Here is a 19,178-nt window from a genome sequence, read left to right as displayed (position 1 = left end):
CCCAAAAGGGACAAGTGGTAGAAGATGGATGGATGGATATTGTACATAGTTATATCATGTACCCTCAGCATCAAGGGTCGGAAATGGGGGTTAAATCACCAAATATGAGGGCAGCACGGTGGTAGAGGGGTTAGTGCGTCTGCCGCACAATACGAAGGTCCTGCAGATTTGGGTTCAATCCCAGGCTCGGGATCTTTCTGTGTGGAGTTTGCATGTTCTCCCCGTGACTGCGTGGGTTCCCTGCGGGTACTCCGGCTTCCTCCCACTTCCAAAGACATGCACCTGGGGATAGGTTGATTGGCAACACTAAATGGTCCCTAGTGTGTGAATGTTGTCTGTCTATCTGTGTTGGCCCTGTGATGAGGTGGCGACTTGTCCAGGGTGTAAACCGCATTCCGCCCAATTGAAGCTGAGATAGGCGCCAGCGACCCCAAAGGGAACAAGCGGTAGAAAATGGATGGATGGATCACCAAATATGATTCCTGGGCGCGGCCACAGCTGCTGCTCACTGCTCCCCTCACCTCCCAGGGGGTGATTGAGGGTGATGGGTCAAATGCAGAGAATAATTTGCCACACCTAGTGTGTGTGTGACAATCATTGGTACTTTAGCTTTTTTCCATCCATTTTCTACCGCTTATGCGCTTCGGGGTGGCAGGGGGCGCTGGAGCCTATCTCAGCTACAATCGCGTTGAAGGCAGCGTACACCCTGGACAAGTCGCCACCTCATCACAGGGCCCATTAACTTTTAACTTTATAAAATATGAAACCCAGTCCTTTCATAAATGCTATTTGTATAAATGCTTTAAAGCCCTAGATATTTTGTTTTTGGTATCTTAAACATATTTTATTTGAAATTGTATGAACTAAATCATCCATCCATTTTTACAGCTTGTCCCGCCAAATAATTGGTCCTTTCCTAAGTGTGATTTGTATATACTTATTTTTTTGTATCTTAAATTTATTTTATTTTAAATTTAACTAAATTATCCATCCAGTTTTTTACCGCTTGTCCCTCTAAATTATAAAAAAAAATAAAATACAATCAACTTGTGAAAATACTAAAGCTTTTCATGAAATCCACTCCTTTCAGACAGCTTTTTAGAAATATTTAACTTTCAGTTTTTGGTAAATTTACTTTTTTAATATTTTTTTTTATAAAGGCTGATTCTCATTTACGACTTGTCCAGGGTGTACGCCGCCTTCCGCCCGATTGTAGCTGAGATAGGCGCCAGCGCCCCCCGCGACCCCGAAAGGGAATAAGCGGTAGAAAATGGATGGATGGATGGAACTGAATTATCCATTGAGTTTTTTACCGCTTGTCCCTCTATATTATAGAAAAGAAAAAAATACAATCAACTTGTTAAAATACTAAAGCTTTTCATGAAATCCACTCCTTTCAGACAGCTTTTTAGAAATATTTAACTTCCAGTTTTTGGTAAATTTACTTTTTTAATATTTTTTTTTTATAAAGGCTGATTCTCATTTACGACTTGTCCAGGGTGTACGCCGCCTTCCGCCCGATTGTAGCTGAGATAGGCGCCAGCGCCCCCTGCAACCCCAAGAGGGAATAAGCGGTAGGAAATGGATGGATGGATTTTCATTTAAAGTCAAATGTTCAATAAGCCAAACAAACGTTGCCTTTTTTTAATATTAGAAATTTGTTAGGAACGTTCCGAAAATCCAATCATTGCATCAAAAGTTGCATTGCAGTATTATGGGTGAATAAAAAATTAATTTTGTTTTTGTATTTTTGTACTAGTATGTATGTCGGAATTATGGCATTAGCGTCCTTGCAATATTTGTGAAGTCATTTCCGTTACCAAACACCCGCTAGAGGGCGTAGTTGCATAATATCTGGACATTGCCGTATTAGCCGATGCATTACCTTAATACTGGTTATAATTGTTCTCATAATTATTTCCTTTGTCATTTTCGCTCTTTGGTATCATTTAACAGTATGAAAATACATTATTTTTGTATTCAAAATGTCTATAGAATATTTGATTTCCACTTGCTCCTCGCACTCTGCGTTAATCAAATAGTTAAAACCGCGGCAGCTCTTCTTCTGGCGTTATTACGGTAAACCTGGCAGCACTTGTTCTGCGGTCCTCGGCGTCTTGTTGCCAGCCGCAACTTCCGAGACGAGGAGACATTGCAATTTATCCTCCATTCATCTGCTTTCCTCCTTTGCCTGAAGCCTCCACCCAAACGCGGATGAAGTGTCGCTGCGTTCCGTCTCCGTCTCTCTTTCCGTGGAATCATCTGGCTGCTGTTCTTCGTGGAGCGTCCTCGCCTCCCAGGTTCAGCCGGCAGCTAAGACCTCACGGCGTTAAGTCCTCCCGCAGAGGTTACATAAGAAGGTGCACTTTTCATTCTTCTATTCTGCCTTAGAGAGACGTCCTCAGTCCGGGTTCATGCCAGATCTGCAGCGATTTAGTTTTCCATACCATAGCATGAATCCACTGTTGGGGGCCAGCACGCCTCTCCAACAAGACTCGCAGCCCAGCCAAGGACCAGGACTCTCCCTCCAGTCCCCGCCGGGCCTCCTCTCCGACGCCGTTTTCGGTGCTTCGGATCCGGCGTCTTTCCTGCTGGCTAACCTCCCGGGGCCAGGAGGGCCTGAGTTCCCCTCGCAGACCTCCCCGTACCTCCACCACTATCCCCACCATCATCAATACCACCATCATCCTCCTGCAGCCATGGCTCTCAGAAACGACCTGGGCTCCAACATCAGCGTCCTCAAGACCCTGAACCTGAGATTTAGATGCTTTTTGGCCAAAGTGCATGAGCTGGAGCGCAGGAATAAGCTTTTGGAGAAGCAGCTGCAGCAGGCGCTGGAGGCCAACAAAGGATGCGGCGAAGGCAGGCCTCACACCCAAGATGCCGGCGTCCAAACCGCTTTTGTTGGGGCCATCCCGCTCCGGCCCGGATCTCTGCCTTTCCACAACACCAACAACTCAGCCAGGAGGCCCACGTCTTTATTCCCATCCTCCCTCCAATCTCCGGACAACTCCACCCAAACAAACACCTCAAGTAACCCGACTATCACCATCAGCCAGGACCCAACCTCCCCTGGATCCAGAACCTCCGGACCAGGCCGCTCCACCACTGCCTCGCCACGTTTCCTCCCAGGCACCATCTGGTCCTGCAACCCCACTCGCAGGTACGGAGCGGATCGCCCCACCAGCCCAGGGGTGTCCTGGGTCCACCCGGACGGCGTCGGGGTCCAGATTGACACCATCACCCCCGAGATCAGAGCGCTCTACAACGTCCTGGCCAAAGTGAAGCGGGAGCGGGACGAGTACAAACGCAGGTAAATGGAATGGTTACTCTTTGTTTCCGAGCTGAGTCAGCACAAATCCCACCCAGCCCGACCCGGTCTTGGGCCGCAGAGGCAGGTGCTGCTGCTAGAAATAAACCCGCTACATAAACAGCCTTCTAAATATATGAAGAACAAGGAAGGTCAATCATTTGGAGATTAGTCACGTTGGATCATTGGGCCCGTTGGGTGGGTTCTAAAGGAAATTCCGAGGGTCTATAGTGGGATTATTTGTACATGAATTTAAAAAAATATCACCCAGGAACATTTGTCTGCTCGTTTTACATCAGCTTTGTAAGCAAAGCAGAACAATAACATTGAGTTAAATCTAACCAACAGGAACTTCTTCTCAGTTGTTCTGTTCCGTTAAATCTGATGTCATTGTTTACACAAACTTGCAGTTTTATGTCATCCAAAACCCCGCCCCTGATTCGCCTCGGCCTTCCACATGGATGCTGATTGGTTATGTGCGACATTGCAGAAAACTAGCGCGTCCAAGTTTTCGGAACTCCCGACTCGGAAAAGTGCAATTGAACGTCCCAAATGATATCTACTCTAGTTTCCCAGCAATGTAATAGTGCAGCGCTCCTCAAACATTTGTCCCCAAGTAGCACCTCCGATAACACTCGGCTCCCCAAGTATCACCATAATGACCAACATTAGAAGACAGTAGCATAGCAGGCCTAATTATTCATCAATAACTAGGCAGATGATTTATTTAACAAGTCTGTTTAATAGTTTTGGCCACTGTAACATTGCAAACAGTTTGAACAGTAACACTGTGTTTGAACATAGGGAAAAAACACTGTACTTTCATCAAGTGATTCTTTGGCGTACCACTAGATTGATCGCAAGCCTGTTATTGCCTTCCAGCATTAATGGTGCCTTCACAGATGTGTAAGTAACCCGAGCCATGAGCCCTAATACACCCCCATACCATCACACATGCTGGCTTTTGAACTTTGCCCTCATAACCATCCGGATGGTTCTTTTCCTTTTTGGTCCGGAGGACACGACGTCCACAATTTGCAATGTGGACTCGTCAGACCAAAGAACACTTTTCGACTTTCCATCAGTCCATCTAAGATGAGCTCGGGCCCAGAGAAGCCGGCGGCGTTTCTGGGTGTTGTTGATAAATGGCTTTCACTTTGAGTAGTAGAGCACTTGCAGATGTAGCGACGGACTGAAGTTACTGACAGTAGTTTTTTGAAGTGTTCTTGAGCCCATGTGGTGATATCCTTTACACACCGATGTCGCTTTTTGATGCAGTACCGCGTGTGGGATGGAAGGTCACGGGCTTTCAATGTTGTGTTTAAACATAGGGGAAAAAACACTGTACTTTAATCAAGCGATTTTTTTTTTTTTTTTTGGCGAAGCAGTAGATTGAGGGCGCTTACAACCATAGTTTGAGAATCACTGCAATAATGTGACTTTCCTCAACGAACACGAGACAATTTAGTTTGCACACTTCCCCACTAAACTGGTTGTTTTTGACAGTTATTTGTTGTCCCAAAACCAGTAAGATGATGGCAATATTTAATCTCTTTTTTTGAAACTGTGAATTGCAACCACTAGTTAGCCCCTCCCCTTCTGCTAGCAAGCCAAAATGGCAATGATTGAGAGTGCTGCATTTTGCTGAGCTGGGAATTCAGAAACATCCAAGGTCTCACCTCAAAGTGCTGCAATCAAACACAAAAACATGGCTGACCACTGACTGCTACAAGCTCGCACTCGCCCCCCCACCTCCCCCCCTTCCTCAAATTCTTTTTTTACCTTTTTTGGTATCTTGGATAGTTTCAAAGAATGTTTGTCATTTTTCCACACATGCAAGACATATTGCATTCAAGTTGACTTTAAAGGCCTACTGAAATGAGATGTTCTTATTTAAACGGGGATAGCAGCTCCATTCTATGTGTCATACTTCATCATTTCACGATATTGCCATATTTTTGCTGAGAGGATTTAGTAGAGAACATCGATGATCAAGTTCGCAACTTTTGGTCGCTAATTAAAAAAGCCTTGCCTGTATCGGAAGTAGCAGACGATGTGCGTGTGATGTCACCGGTGTGAGGGCTCCTAACATCCTCACACTGTTTACAATCATGGCCACCAGCAGCGCGAGCGATTCGGACCGAGAAAGCGACAATTTCCCCATTAATTTGAGCAAGGATGAAAGATTCATGGATGAGGATAGTGAGAGTGAAAAAAAAAAAAGACAGGGCAGTGGGAGCGAGTCAGATGTTATTACTAGGATCCATCCATCCATCATCTTCCGCTTATCCGAGATCGGGTCGCGGGGGCAGCAGCCTAAGCAGGGAAGCCCAGACTTCCCTCTCCCCAGCCACTTCGTCTAGCTCTTCCCGGGGGATCCCGAGGCGTTCCCAGGCCAGCCGGGAGACATAGTCTTCCCAACGTGTCCTGGGTCTTCCCCGTGGCCTCCTACCAGTTGGACGTGCCCTAAACACCTCCCTAGGGAGGCGTTCGGGTGGCATCCTGACCAGATGCCCGAACCACCTCATCTGGCTCCTCTCCATGTGGAGGAGCAGCGGCTTTACTTTGAGTTCCTCCCGGATGGCAGAGCTTCTCACCCTATCTCTAAGGGAGAGACCCGCCACACGGCGGAGGAAACTCATTTCGGCCGCTTGTACCCGTGATCTTATCCTTTCGGTCATGACCCAAAGCTCATGACCATAGGTGAGGATGGGAATGTAGATCGACCGGTAAATTGAGAGCTTTACCTTCCGGCTCAGCTCCTTCTTCCCCACAACAGATCGATACAACATTCGCATTACTGAAGACGCCGCACCGATTCGCCTGTCGATCTCACGATCCACTCTTCCCCCACTCGTGAACAAGACTCCTAGGTACTTGAACTCCTCCACTTGGGGCAGGGTCTCCTCCCCAACCCGGAGATGGCACTCCAACCTTTTCCGGGCGAGAACCATTACTAGGATAATTCTGGAAAATCCTTTATCTGCTTATTGTGTTACTAGTGTTTTAGTGAGATTCTAAAGTCATACCTGAAAATCCGAGGGGTGTGTTGACCGCCAGTGTCTCTGAGAGAAGCCGTGGAGGAGCCAAGAAAGTCGCAGCAGCCTCTTTGACAGCTGCAGGAAGAACGACACAAGCCCCGCTCATGTTTACGGTAAGAGCCGACTTATTACCACAATTTTCTCACCGAAACCTGCCGGTTGACATGTGGTAGAGAAACATGTTCGCTTGACCGCTCTGTTCCATTTATTTAACAACAAACAAAGAAACACTAGCTGTGTTTGTGTTGCTAAAGGCAGCTGCAATCAACCGCTTTCCACCAACAGCATTCTTCTTTGACGTCTCCATTGTTAATTGAACAAATTGCAAAAGATTCAGCAACACAGATGTCCAAAATACTGTGTAATTATGCAATGAAAAGAGACAAATTTTAGCCGTGTGTGGTGCTGGACTAAAATGTCCACTCAACCAATAACGTCACAAGCACGCGTCATCATACGCGTCATCATTCCGCGACGTTTTCAACAGGATACTTCGCGGGAAATTTAAAATTGCAATTTAGTAAACTAAAGCGGCCGTATTGGCATGTGTTGCAATGTTAATATTTCATCATTGATATATAAACTATCAGACTGCGTGGTCGCTAGTAGTGGCTTTCAGTAGGCCTTTAACAACAATTCATTGCACTCTGTGGTAAAAAAAAAAAAAATCTAAATAGCCTTTTTTCTATGTCTTCTCAACACATAATGGACCGTGGTCGTCGGCCATGTTTTTTGTTTACGTTTTTGTTTGCTGTCTCGGCGTTCCCGATAGCTTGATTTTTCTTATAAAATCCATTCATCCATCCATCCATTTTCTACTGCTTATTCCCTTTCGGAGTTGCGGGGGGCGCTGGCGCCTATCTCAGCTACAATCAGGCGGAAGGCAGGGTACACCCTGGACAAGTCGCCACCTCATCGCAGGGCCAACACAGATAGACAGACAACATTCACACACTAGGGACCATTTAGTGTTGCCAATCAACCTATCCCCAGGTGCATGTCTTTGGAAGTGGGAGGAAGCCGGAGTACCCGGAGGGAACCCACGCAGTCACGGGGAGAACATGCAAACTCCAAACAGAAAGATCCCGAGCTTGGATTTGAACCCAGGACTGCAGGAACTTCGTATTGTGAGGCAGACGCACTAACCCCTCTGCCACCGTGAAGCCCCTTATAAAATCCACACCCACTAAATTTGTGGACTTTTGTCTTTGTCTGACTAAATGTCAGAGGAAAAGTGTGTGTTGCAACTTGAGGGTTCCAGGTTCGATCCCCGCTTCTGTCATCCTAGACACTGCTGTTGGGTCCCTGGGCAAGGCACTTGACCACCTGCTCCCAGTGCCATCCACACTGGTTGAAATGTGGCTTAAAAATGTAGATAATGGGTTTCCCTGTGTAAAGCACCTTGAGTCGCTAGAGCAGGGGTCACCAACCTTTTTGAAACCAAGAGCTACTTCTTGGGTACTGATTAATGCCAAGGGCTACCAGTTTGATACACACTTAAATACATTTCCAGAAACAGCTAATTTGCTCAATCTACCTTTAATAAATCAATCTACATATATATATATATATATATATATATATATATATATATATATATATATATATATATATATATATATATATATAAAATGGGTATTTCTGTCCGTTATTCCGTCGTACATTTTTTTTCCCTTTACGGAAGGTTTTTTGTAGAGAACAAATGATGAAAAAAAACACTTAATTGAACGGTTTAAAAGAGGAGAAAACACAAAAAAATAAAAGGAAAATTAAATTTTGAAACATAGTTTATCTTCAATTTCGACTCTTTAAAATTCAAAATTCAACCGAAAAAAAGAAGAGAAAAACTAGCTAATTTGAATCTTTTTGAAAAAAATTTAAAAAATAATTTGTTTTACATCATTAGTAATTTTTCCTGATTAAGATGAATCATTTTAGAATTTTGATGTCATGTTTTAAATAAGTTAAAATCCAATCTGCACTTTGTTAGAATATATAACAAATTGGACCAAGCTATATTTCTAACAAAGACAAATCATTATTTCTTCTGGATTTTCCAGAACAAAAATTTTAAAAGAAATTCAAAAGACTTTGAAATAAGATTTTAAATTGTTTCTAAAGATTTTCTAGATTTGCTAGAATAATTTTTGGGAATTTTAATCATAATAAGTTTGAAGAAATATTTCACAAAATATTCTTCGTCGAAAAAACAGAAGCTAAAATGAAGAATTAAATTAAATTTTTTTTATTATTCTTTACAATAAAAAAATTAATTTACTTGAACATTGATTTAAATTGTCAGGAAAGAAGAGGAAGGAATTTAAAAGATAAAAAGGGATATGTGTTTAAAAAATCCTAAAATCATTTTTAAGGTTGTATTTTTTCTCTAAAATTGTCTTTCTGAAAGTTAGAAGAAGCAAAGTAAAAAAATAAATGAATTTATTTGAACAAGTGAAGATCAAGTCTTTAAAATATTTTCTTGGATTATCAAATTCTATTTGAGTTTTGTCTCTCTTAGAAATAAAAATGTCGAGCAAAGCGACACCAGCTTGCTAGTAAATCAATGAAATTAAAAAAAAATAGAGGCAGCTCACTGGTAAGTGCTGCTATTTGAGCTATTTTTAGAACAGGCCAGCGGGCGACTCATCTGGTCCTTACGGGCTACCTGGTGCCCGCGGGCACCGTGTTGGTGACCCCTGCGCTAGAGAAATATAAATATCATTCACTTCACATCACCTTCACATGCCTTTTTCCTGGCAACACTTTAAAGCAGTTGTGACCCTTTTAAGGCTTGTTTCTCCATTAACACTTTTAGCTTATTTTGATCACACACACAGTGAACACACTTTTCCCCTCACCCTCCTCCCTCCCCCGTCACTCCTCTCCATATCTGCAATGCACCATGTACTGCTAGCTGCTTCTCTCTGTGTGTGTGTGTGTGTGTGTGTGTGTGTGTGTGTGTGTGTGTGTGTGTGTAGGTAGGTTGCAAAACTCCTCAGCATTCTGTAAGCGTTACGTCTCCCGTTTTCTGGACTGATTGAGATGCTCTTCCAGATCTTACTGAATGTGTCGCAGTATTTAAAAAAAAAAGAAAAAAAAGTTGCATCTTTAATGCGACGATGCAGCAGGCCTGCAGTGTGAGTGTGAACTACACTTTACAGAGGCAGAGGACGCCGGGGCTTTTAAATGTATTAAAAGTCACGATTTATGGCATCAACACCGGTGAACTTTTTAGTCCTACAATTTATGAGCCTGGCTCCAACTCCTCAATCTGAATTTTGTATTTTAGCAAGACTTTTTGGAGAATTTTAGGTTTTCAACAAGCTGGGAACAGATTGGGGAAGGCCCTTTTTTTGTCTGCATTGGAAAGAGATTTTATAAATAAATAAATAAATGGGTTGTACTTGTATAGCGCTTTTCTACCTTCAAGGTACTCAAAGCGCTTTGACACTACTTCCACATTTACACATTCACACACACATTCACACACTGATGGAGGGAGCTGCCATGCAAGGCGCCAACCAGCACCCATCAGGAGCAAGGGTGAAGTGTCTTGCTCAGGACACAACGGACGTGACGAGGTTGGTACTAGGTGGGAATTGAACCAGGATCCCTCGGGTTGCGCACGGCCTCTCTCCCCCCTAAAAAGGCATGATTTGGTATAGGCCTGGCCCGATTTAATCAATGAGTAAATCAAGTTATTGAATAATAAATGAAAATGAACTCCATTACGTTACCGGCCTTGATGAATTGCCATGTCCATACGTGTTTTGTTTTTGTTTCAACTGTATGGAAGACAGTTCACTCTTAGTGTTGCCCTCAGAGCCTGAGCACATTTGTTCAATAGCAGAATTAAGTGAATGGAGTGACCTAGAGGTGCACAAAACATCTATTCACATCCAAATTGCCATTATTTTTTATTCCGATTGTAAATAGATTTATTATTTAACATTTTTTTAATAAGATTACAATTTTAAAAATATGTTTTTAGGCCATGCAACCAGAAGAAGCTTTCCTAACCTAGGCTGTGATCTGTTTTTATTATACCAAATAATACATTCCGAGAATCGGGAATTGATTCTGAATCACCAGGTGCCCAAGGATTCACACCCCTAGGGCAGTGGTTCTCAACCTTTTTTCAGCGATGTACCCCCTGTGAACATGTTTTTAATTCAAGTACCCCCTAATCAGATCAAAGCATTTTTGGTTGAAAAAAAGAGATAAAGAAGTAAAATACAGCACTATGTCATCAGTTTCTGATTTATTAAATTGTATAACAGTGCAAAATATTGCTCATTTGTAGTGGTCTTTCTTGAAATATTTGGAAAAAAAGATATAAAAATAACTAAAAACAATCAATCAATCAATGTTTACTTATATAGCCCTAAATCACTAGTGTCTCAAAGGGCTGCACAAACCACTACGACATCCTCGGTAGGCCCACATAAGGGCAAGGAAAACTCACACCCAGTGGGACGTCGGTGACAATGATGACTATGAGAACCTTGGAGAGGAGGAAAGCAATGGATGTCGAGCGGGTCTAACATGATACTGTGAAAGTTCAATCCATAATGGATCCAACACAGTCGCGAGAGTCCAGTCCAAAGCGGATCCACCACAGCAGATAGAGTCCCGTTCACAGCGGAGCCAGCAGGAAACCATCCCAAGCGGAGGCGGATCAGCAGCGCAGAGATGTCCCCAGCCGATACACAGGCAAGCAGTACATGGCCACCGGATCGAACCGGACCCCCTCGACAAGGGAGAGTGGGACATAGGAGAAAAAGAAAAGAAACGGCAGATCAACTGGTCTAAAAAGGGAGTCTATTTAAAGGCTAGAGTATACAAATTAGTTTTAAGGTGAGACTTAAATGCTTCTACTGAGGTGGCATCTCGAACTGTTACCGGGAGGGCATTCCAGAGTACTGGAGCCCGAACGGAAAACGCTCTATAGCCCGCAGACTTTTTTTGGGCTTTGGGAATCACTAATAAGCCGGAGTCCTTTGAAGGCAGATTTCTTGCCGGGACATATGGTACAATACAATCGGCAAGATAGGATGGAGCTAGACCGTGTAGTATTTTATACGTAAGTAGTAAAACCTTAAAGTCACATCTTAAGTGCACAGGAAGCCAGTGCAGGTGAGCCAGTATAGGTATATATGTATGTATATATGTATATAAAGGTATATACAGTATAGGTATATATGTATGTATATATGTATATAAAGGTATATACAGTATAGGTATATATGTATGTATATATGTATATAAAGGTATATACAGTACAGGCGTAATGTGATCAAACTTTCTTGTTCTTGTCAAAAGTCTAGCAGCCGCATTTTGTACCAACTGTAATCTTTTAATGCCAGACATGGGGAGACCCAAAAATAATACGTTACAGTAGTCGAGGCGAGACGTAACAAACGCATGGATAATGATCTCAGCGTCTTTAGTGGACAGAATGGAGCGAATTTTAGCGATATTACGGAGATGAAAGAAGGCCGTTTTAGTAACGCTTTTAATGTGTGACTCAAAGGAGAGAGTTGGGTCGAAGATAATACCCAGATTCTTTACCGTGTCGCCTTGTTTTATTGTTTGGTTGTCAAATGTTAGAGTTGTATCATTAAATAGAGGTCGGTGTCTAGCAGGACCGATAATCAGCATTTCCGTTTTTTTGGCGTTGAGTTGCAAAAAGTTAGCGGACATCCATTGTTTAATTTCATTAAGACACTTAATTCAATTATAAATAAAGATGTCTACACTTTGAAGTAATCATCAACTTAAAGTGCCCTCTTTAGGGATTGTAATAGAGATCCATCAACTTCATTCTAAACATTTCTTCACAAAAAAATAAATCTTTAACATCAATATTTATGGAACATGTCCACAAAAAAAATCTAGCTGTCAACACTGAATATTGCATTGTTGCATTTTTTTTCACAGTTTATGAACTTACATTCATATTTTGTTGACGTGTTATTCATTAAATATATTTATAAAGGATTTTTGAATTGTTGCTATTTTTAGAATATTTAAAAAAAAAATCTCACGTACCCCTTGGCATACTTTCAAGTACCCCCAGGGGTACGTGACGTACCCCCATTTGAGAACCACTGCCCTAGAGTGAACTCTTCTATCTTTAATCCCCAATCTTTGTCTCTGTGGGCTCGTTGCAACTCACTAGTGAGGAGCACTGCAAAGTAACAAAAATTGGACCAAATGAGAAAAATAAGCCTATCAAAGTGGACGAATGTGCCCGTCTGCCTAATTTCTTGAAAAATAATGGCAAAAAAAAAGAGACTACATTACAAAACACCCAATACAGATTTTCTAGTCGGGGAAAACAGCTCTTCCAGATGTTCAGTATTTATTGGAGGTAAATTATTAATTACTAATTCCATTTTGTGTACTTTTTTAGGATAATTAAAAGTTCTTGACTTTCTAATTACATTGGTAAAAAAAATACTAATGAGAAACAAAAGTATTGTGTTTGCATTATTAGATTATGATTATATTAGTGTTTTATTTGGTCTCAAAATAATGCTGACAATAATTTTCTTTATCTGCAATAATGTCCAGCAAAATGTGTTATTGGCCTGGAACCCGCGGTTCCAGAGCCGCATGAGGCTCTTTAGTGCCGCCCTGGAGCGTTTTTAAAAATAGGTTTGAAAATGGAAAAAGATGGGAGAAATTAAATTTTTTAGTTTTAGTATGTTTTTTGATTGAGGACAAACATGACACAAACCTTACAAATTGTTAGAAAGCCCACCGTTTATGTTTGTGTGTATGCTTCACTGATGAGAGTATTTGGTGAACATCATTTTGTCCTACTAATTTTTGGCAGTTCTTGAACTCACCAAAGTTTGTTTACATGTAAAATCTTCCACTCCTTCTTTGTCTCATTTTGTCCACCAAACCTTTCATGCTGTGCGTGAATACACAAAGGTGGGCTTTGTTGATGTCATTGACTTGTTGGAGTGCTAATCAGGCATATTTGGTCAGTGCATGACTGCAAGCTAATCAATGCTAATATGCTATTTAGGCAAGTATGTACATAATGATGTACATATTGCATCGTTATCCCTCATCTGTAGGTGTATTTGAGCTCAGTAAATATCCTTAACTTTTATCCTCTTTGTATATAATTTTGTTTTGCATGACACATTATCCATATATAATATTGGCTGCATTTCAGATAGTTGTGTGTGTGCCATGTTGTTCCAGACCACAGCAAACATTACCTAGCTTGGCAAAGATTGTAATAAATCTGTTAAAAGAAGACAGCCCTGTCGTACACACGCATGACTTTTGGTCATTAAAAGCCAGTCATTTCCAGGAGTTATCTCACCTTCTGAGTAGCCTCTGATTTAGTAATGTTTTCTAATGTTGTAAACATGTGTAGAATATGTGACAGCCTGTGACACATGGTCATTTTGATAGTAGGCTATTATAGCTAATATAGACACTTCCATCATGTGTTGCCTTCATTATAAGACTTATATACAACTTTTCATTTTTTTGCGACTCCAGACATATTTGTTTTTTGTATTTCTGGTCCAATATGGCTCTTTCAACGTTTTGGGTTGCCAACCCCTTGTCTATGCCTATGTCAGGTGCCTAAGTCCATTACACCTTTGGTCCAACATTGCATTCCAAAATCTAGTCTTCCCAGGAGAGTGGACATTTAGAGATACAACTTTTTATTGCACATCCTGCACTACAATCGTAATAATCCAAGTCATTGTGCCATTCATCATTTGACACATGCTTATGTAAAGCCTTCAAGCCTCATTTCACCGTTTGAATCTGTTTGACTCCTAGATGGGAAGAAGAATACACAATGAGATCGGACCTGCAGCAGAAGATTGCCGACTTGCAGGAGGTAACAATAACATTATATTGTACTGGACGTATGTTTGTCTTCTCCACATATTCATTTGACATCCGGACCGACACTTTTTATCGTTTTTGGGGGGGATTTGATGTTCCCCCTTTCTCCCAAACACAGTATTATTAGACTGTGTGTAGTTTGTCATTCCAACTCGGTACAGTAGATGGCATTGTAGCTGCTTCATAACACACCTCATACCACTGCTGACTCCAATCTCAGCTCTTCTCAATGTATTGACATATTATGAGGTGTACATTATCTTAATAATGATAGCCTAGGAAACCTCACAAATTTTTTTTGTGGTGCATAAGGGTTGAATATATAAGATAATGTTGCACAGTTTTAGTTGTTGTCCTCCCACAATCTAATACCAAATTTTCACTGTAGTCCTGTTTGAGACATAGTGTGTGTGTGTGTGTGTGTGTGTGTGTGTGCTGCCTGTCCCATAAACACCTGGACCCCACAGATGGGATTCAGATACAATACCGGCTGGATGGTAACCTTTTTAACATCCGTCGCCTCCAAGCCAGCACTAAACTCACCACCCAGCATATTCTGGAACTACAGTATGCAGATGACTGCGCTGTACTTGCACACTCACCAGAGTCTCTCCAGCGCGCACTGAATGTGGTAGCCTCCATCTACAGTGCCATTGGTCTTCAGATAAACACCAAGAAAACACAAATACTGGTGCAGGAGTTTACTCCCCAGCCAAACACGCCAATCTTCACCCTTGACGGGCACCCATTAGCCACCGTCCCCCACTTCACCTACCTCGGAAGCACCCTGTCGCCAACCTGCACCATTGACGATGACGTCCAGGCCCGTATTGGCCTGGCCTCTGCTGCCTTTGGAAGGCTACGGTCCAGGGTTTTCCTGAACAGGAATCTAACCATCTCCACCAAGACAGTCGTGTATAAGGCAGTCTGCCTCTCCACGCTGCTCTATAGTTCCGAAACCTGGACACCCTACCAGAGGCACATCCAGAGTCTCGAGGCCTTCCACATCCGCTGCCTCCAAAGGATCCTGGGTCTGACCTGGGAAGACAGGGTGCCCTACACTGAAATTTATGACCGGACCAACACACCCAGCATCACAGCACTCCTTGGCCAAAAACACCTAAGATGGGTCGGACATGTGATTCGTATGCCAGCCCACCGCCTCCCCCGTCAAATATTGTATGGCCAGCTTTCAGTCGGTCAAAGGTCTGCCGGGGGCCAGAAAAAACGGTACAAGGACCACATTAAAACTCTCCTGAAAAAGTGTGACATCAAACCACCAGCACTGGAGTCCCTGGCTGCTGACCGCCAGACTTGGAGCTCTACTTGCCACCAGGGAATCACTCATCTTCAGGAGAAGTTCACAGAGCGGAGAGCACAGCGGCGTGCACAAAGACACCAACGTGCCACAGCACCAGCGACCATCACCGCTGCCTTCCCCTGCCCCTCCTGTGACAAAGTCTGTGGATCACACATAGGCCTGAGCAGCCACCTGGCTATGCACAGGCGAAAAGCACAACAATAACCAATCCAATACTTCGTTTGGAGCAACGTCATCATCGACATCGATGGACTGCCATAAGTGTGTGTGTGTGTGCGCAAAATGATATAATATTATGGTAAGATATCTTATAAAACTGTTTCGAAAACATTATTCAGTAAGTAGTAGGGTTTCGGCCGCCGATATTTGCCAAAAAATGCGTATCAGCATGGCATGGGAAAATGCCGATCCAGATCCAGTTTTTAAAAAAATCCCGTCCGGGTTTTTTAACGCACCGATTAAAATAATACATTCCACTCTTCTGCTGGCTTCACGGTGGCAGAGGGGTTAGTGCGTCTGCCTCACAATACGAAGGTCCTGCAGTCCTGGGTTCAAATCCAGGCTCGGGATCTTTCTGTGTGGAGTTTGCATGTTCTCCCCGTGACTGCGTGGGTTCCCTCCGGGTACTCCGGCTTCCTCCCACTTCCAAAGACATGCACCTGGGGATAGGTTGATTGGCAACACTAAATTGGCCCTAGTGTGTGAATGTTGTCTGTCTATCTGTGTTGGCTCTGTGATGAGGTGGCGACTTGTCCAGGGTGTACCCCGCCTTCCGCCCGATTGTAGCTGAGATAGGCGCCAGCCGCCCCCGCGACCCCGAAAGGGAATAAGCGGTAGAAAATGGATGGATGTTGCACAGTTTTAGTTGTTGTCCTCCCACAATCTAATACCAAATTTTCACTGTAGTCCTGTTTGAGACATAGTGTGTGTGTGTGTGTGTGCAAAATGATATAATATTATGGTAAGATATCTTATAAAACAGTGTTTCGAAAACATTATTCAGTAAGTAGTAGGGTTTCGGCCACCGAAATTTGCCAAAAAATGCGTATCAGCATGGCATGGGAAAATGTCGATCCAGATCCAGTTTAAAAAACAAATCCGGTCCGTGTTTTCCAACACACCGATTAAAATAACACATTCCACTCTTCTGCTGCTCTCAACGCTCCGTTCCGCATTTTCCAGCACACATTCAACACAACACGTTTGTGTTGAAAGGAGTGTGTAGAGCAGGGGTGGGCATTACGTCGATCAATCAATCAATGTTTACTTATATAGCCCTAAATCACTAGTGTCTCAAAGGGCTGCACAAACCACCACGACATCCTCGGTAGGCCCACATAAGGGCAAGGAAAACTCACACCCAGTGGGACGTCGGTGACAATAATGACCCAGTGGGACGTCGGTGACAATGATGACTATGAGAACCTTGGAGAGGAGGAAAGCAATGGATGTCGAGCGGGTCTAACATGATACTGTGAAAGTTCAATCCACAATGGATCCAACACAGTCGCGAGAGTCCAGTCCAAAGCGGATCCAACACAGCAGCGAGAGTCCCGTTCACAGCGGAGCCAGCAGGAAACCATCCCAAGCGGAGGCGGATCAGCAGCGCAGAGATGTCCCCAGCCGATACACAGGCAAGCAGTACATGGCCACCGGATCGGACCGGACCCCCTCCACAAGGGAGAGTGGGACATAGAAGAAAAAGAAAAGAAACGGCAGATCAACTGGTCTAAAAAGGGAGTCTATTTAAAGGCTACTGGTGCTACTGGTTGATCTCGGAGGGTGTGTCAGTCGATCTCAAGCCAGGCATTAAAAAAATAGACATAAAAATGAGCAATCATCAATCTTCACCAAGACTTCACTTTCGTCAGTTTTTTTGAGATTCTCGGCACCCGAGGATCTTGTGAGATAACGCTGGCTGCTGCGAGCTGGTTACTAAGAAAACAATCCCTAACAGGACGGACGGAGAGAAACACTTTTTATTTCAACAGACTCTTGGGCCGTACCTACTGTCAAAACTCTAAAGACCGACTGCACAGTTCCTGTCTTCACCATAAAAGCCCTGTTTCATCCTGCCTGTGCTCACAAAATAAGAGTCTCAGAAAGCTAGCGTGCATAAGCCATCAAGCTACGGAATTTGATGCCAATGTATTTCTCCCCCGCCCTCAGCGACCGCTCCCTCTCCTCGTTCGCCCACACACTCACTGACGTCACTCACCTGCTGCCAGACATTAAAGGGCCACACACACATATGCTACTCTCATAACAAAGTGTTTAAAAAGGAGTATGCAAGTTGGACAAATGAGATGCCAAATCCAACCACTTTCATGTGGTATTCAATCAATCAATCAATGTTTATTTATATAGCCCCAAATCACAAATGTCTCAAAGGACTGCACAAATCATTACGACTACAACATCCTCGGAAGAACCCACAAAAGGGCAAGGAAAACTCACACCCAGTGGGCAGGGAGAATTCACATCCAGTGGGACGCCAGTGACAATGCTGACTATGAGAAACCTTGGAGAGGACCTCAGATGTGGGCAACCCCCCCCCCCTCTAGGGGACCGAAAGCAATGGATGTCGAGCGGGTCTAACATGATACTGTGAAAGTTCAATCCATAGTGGCTCCAAGACAGCAGCGAGAGTCCCGTCCACAGGAAACCATCTCAAGCGGATCAGCAGCGTAGAGATGTCCCCAACCGATACAGGCGAGCGGTCCATCCTGGGTCTCGACTCTGGACAGCCAGTACTTCATCCATGGTCATCGGACCGGACCCCCTCCACAAGGGAGGGGGGGACATAGGAGAAAGAAAAGAAGCGGCAGATCAACTGGTCTAAAAAGGAGGTCTATTTAAAGGCTAGAGTATACAAATGAGTTTTAAGGTGAGACTTAAATGCTTCTACTGAATTGTATTGTACAGAAAGGAGGCCTTTTTTTCTCCTCTATTTGAAAATGTGGGCGTTATCATCATTACTGTCTGATTCCAATCAATGCAAGTCATCAGAATCAGGTAATACACCAACTTATATTCTTGTCTTCATGAAAGAAAGAAATCTATGTGTGTTAAACATGCTTGTATTATCATTAAACACATTTAACTTGTTAACAAAAATGTCTCTTTCATAAATAAATAAATATAAATTATAAATAGGAATGAGGTAGATCTCCTCGACTTGGTCAATTGAAAAGTAGCCCGCCTGCAGAAAAAGTGTGGGCACCCCTGGTGTAGATATATTTTTTTTTTTTTAAGTTTAGACTTGTTCAAGAGCAAGTATTGATGCTGAGTTATAGACATTTTATCCCACTCAGGTTGTTTGTGTGTTTTGCTTTTTTAAATAATGTTTACACCATTATTTGCACTTAATACTGTTCACTTTTTTACTGTTTAATGATGCCATTTGTGTTTGTCATGTATTATCTTTTCTATTTTGTGTTTATCCTTGAATACCAACCATTGTATATTATTCAAACTCACCTAATTCAGCTGGCTAGTTGTTATCAAGAGTACTAAAACCCTTTTCAACATGAATCTAACAACTAAGTAGGCTAAATAACTTTAAACTTTAATACATGCTCGGAAAGGCCAGTATCGGCCAGTATCGGTATCGGATCGG

At 43.0% G+C, this 19,178-nt stretch overlaps 1 protein-coding gene across 1 annotated transcript in view; it reads left to right on the top strand.

Moving 5' to 3' along the window:
* Positions 1-2,076: 2,076 nt before the first annotated feature.
* The window catches only part of iffo1b (intermediate filament family orphan 1b), a 39,057-nt gene continuing 21,955 nt past the window's right edge, over positions 2,077-19,178 (top strand). The window contains 2 exon segments of the mRNA XM_061914912.1: positions 2,077-3,313; positions 14,170-14,230. Coding sequence (XP_061770896.1) covers positions 2,415-3,313; positions 14,170-14,230 — 960 coding nt within the window. The 5' untranslated portion in view covers positions 2,077-2,414.

The sequence above is a fragment of the Nerophis ophidion genome, linkage group LG11 (genome assembly GCF_033978795.1).
Source record: "Nerophis ophidion isolate RoL-2023_Sa linkage group LG11, RoL_Noph_v1.0, whole genome shotgun sequence".
Taxonomy (NCBI): domain Eukaryota; kingdom Metazoa; phylum Chordata; class Actinopteri; order Syngnathiformes; family Syngnathidae; genus Nerophis; species Nerophis ophidion.
This window is presented reverse-complemented; position numbering and strand designations above follow the sequence as displayed.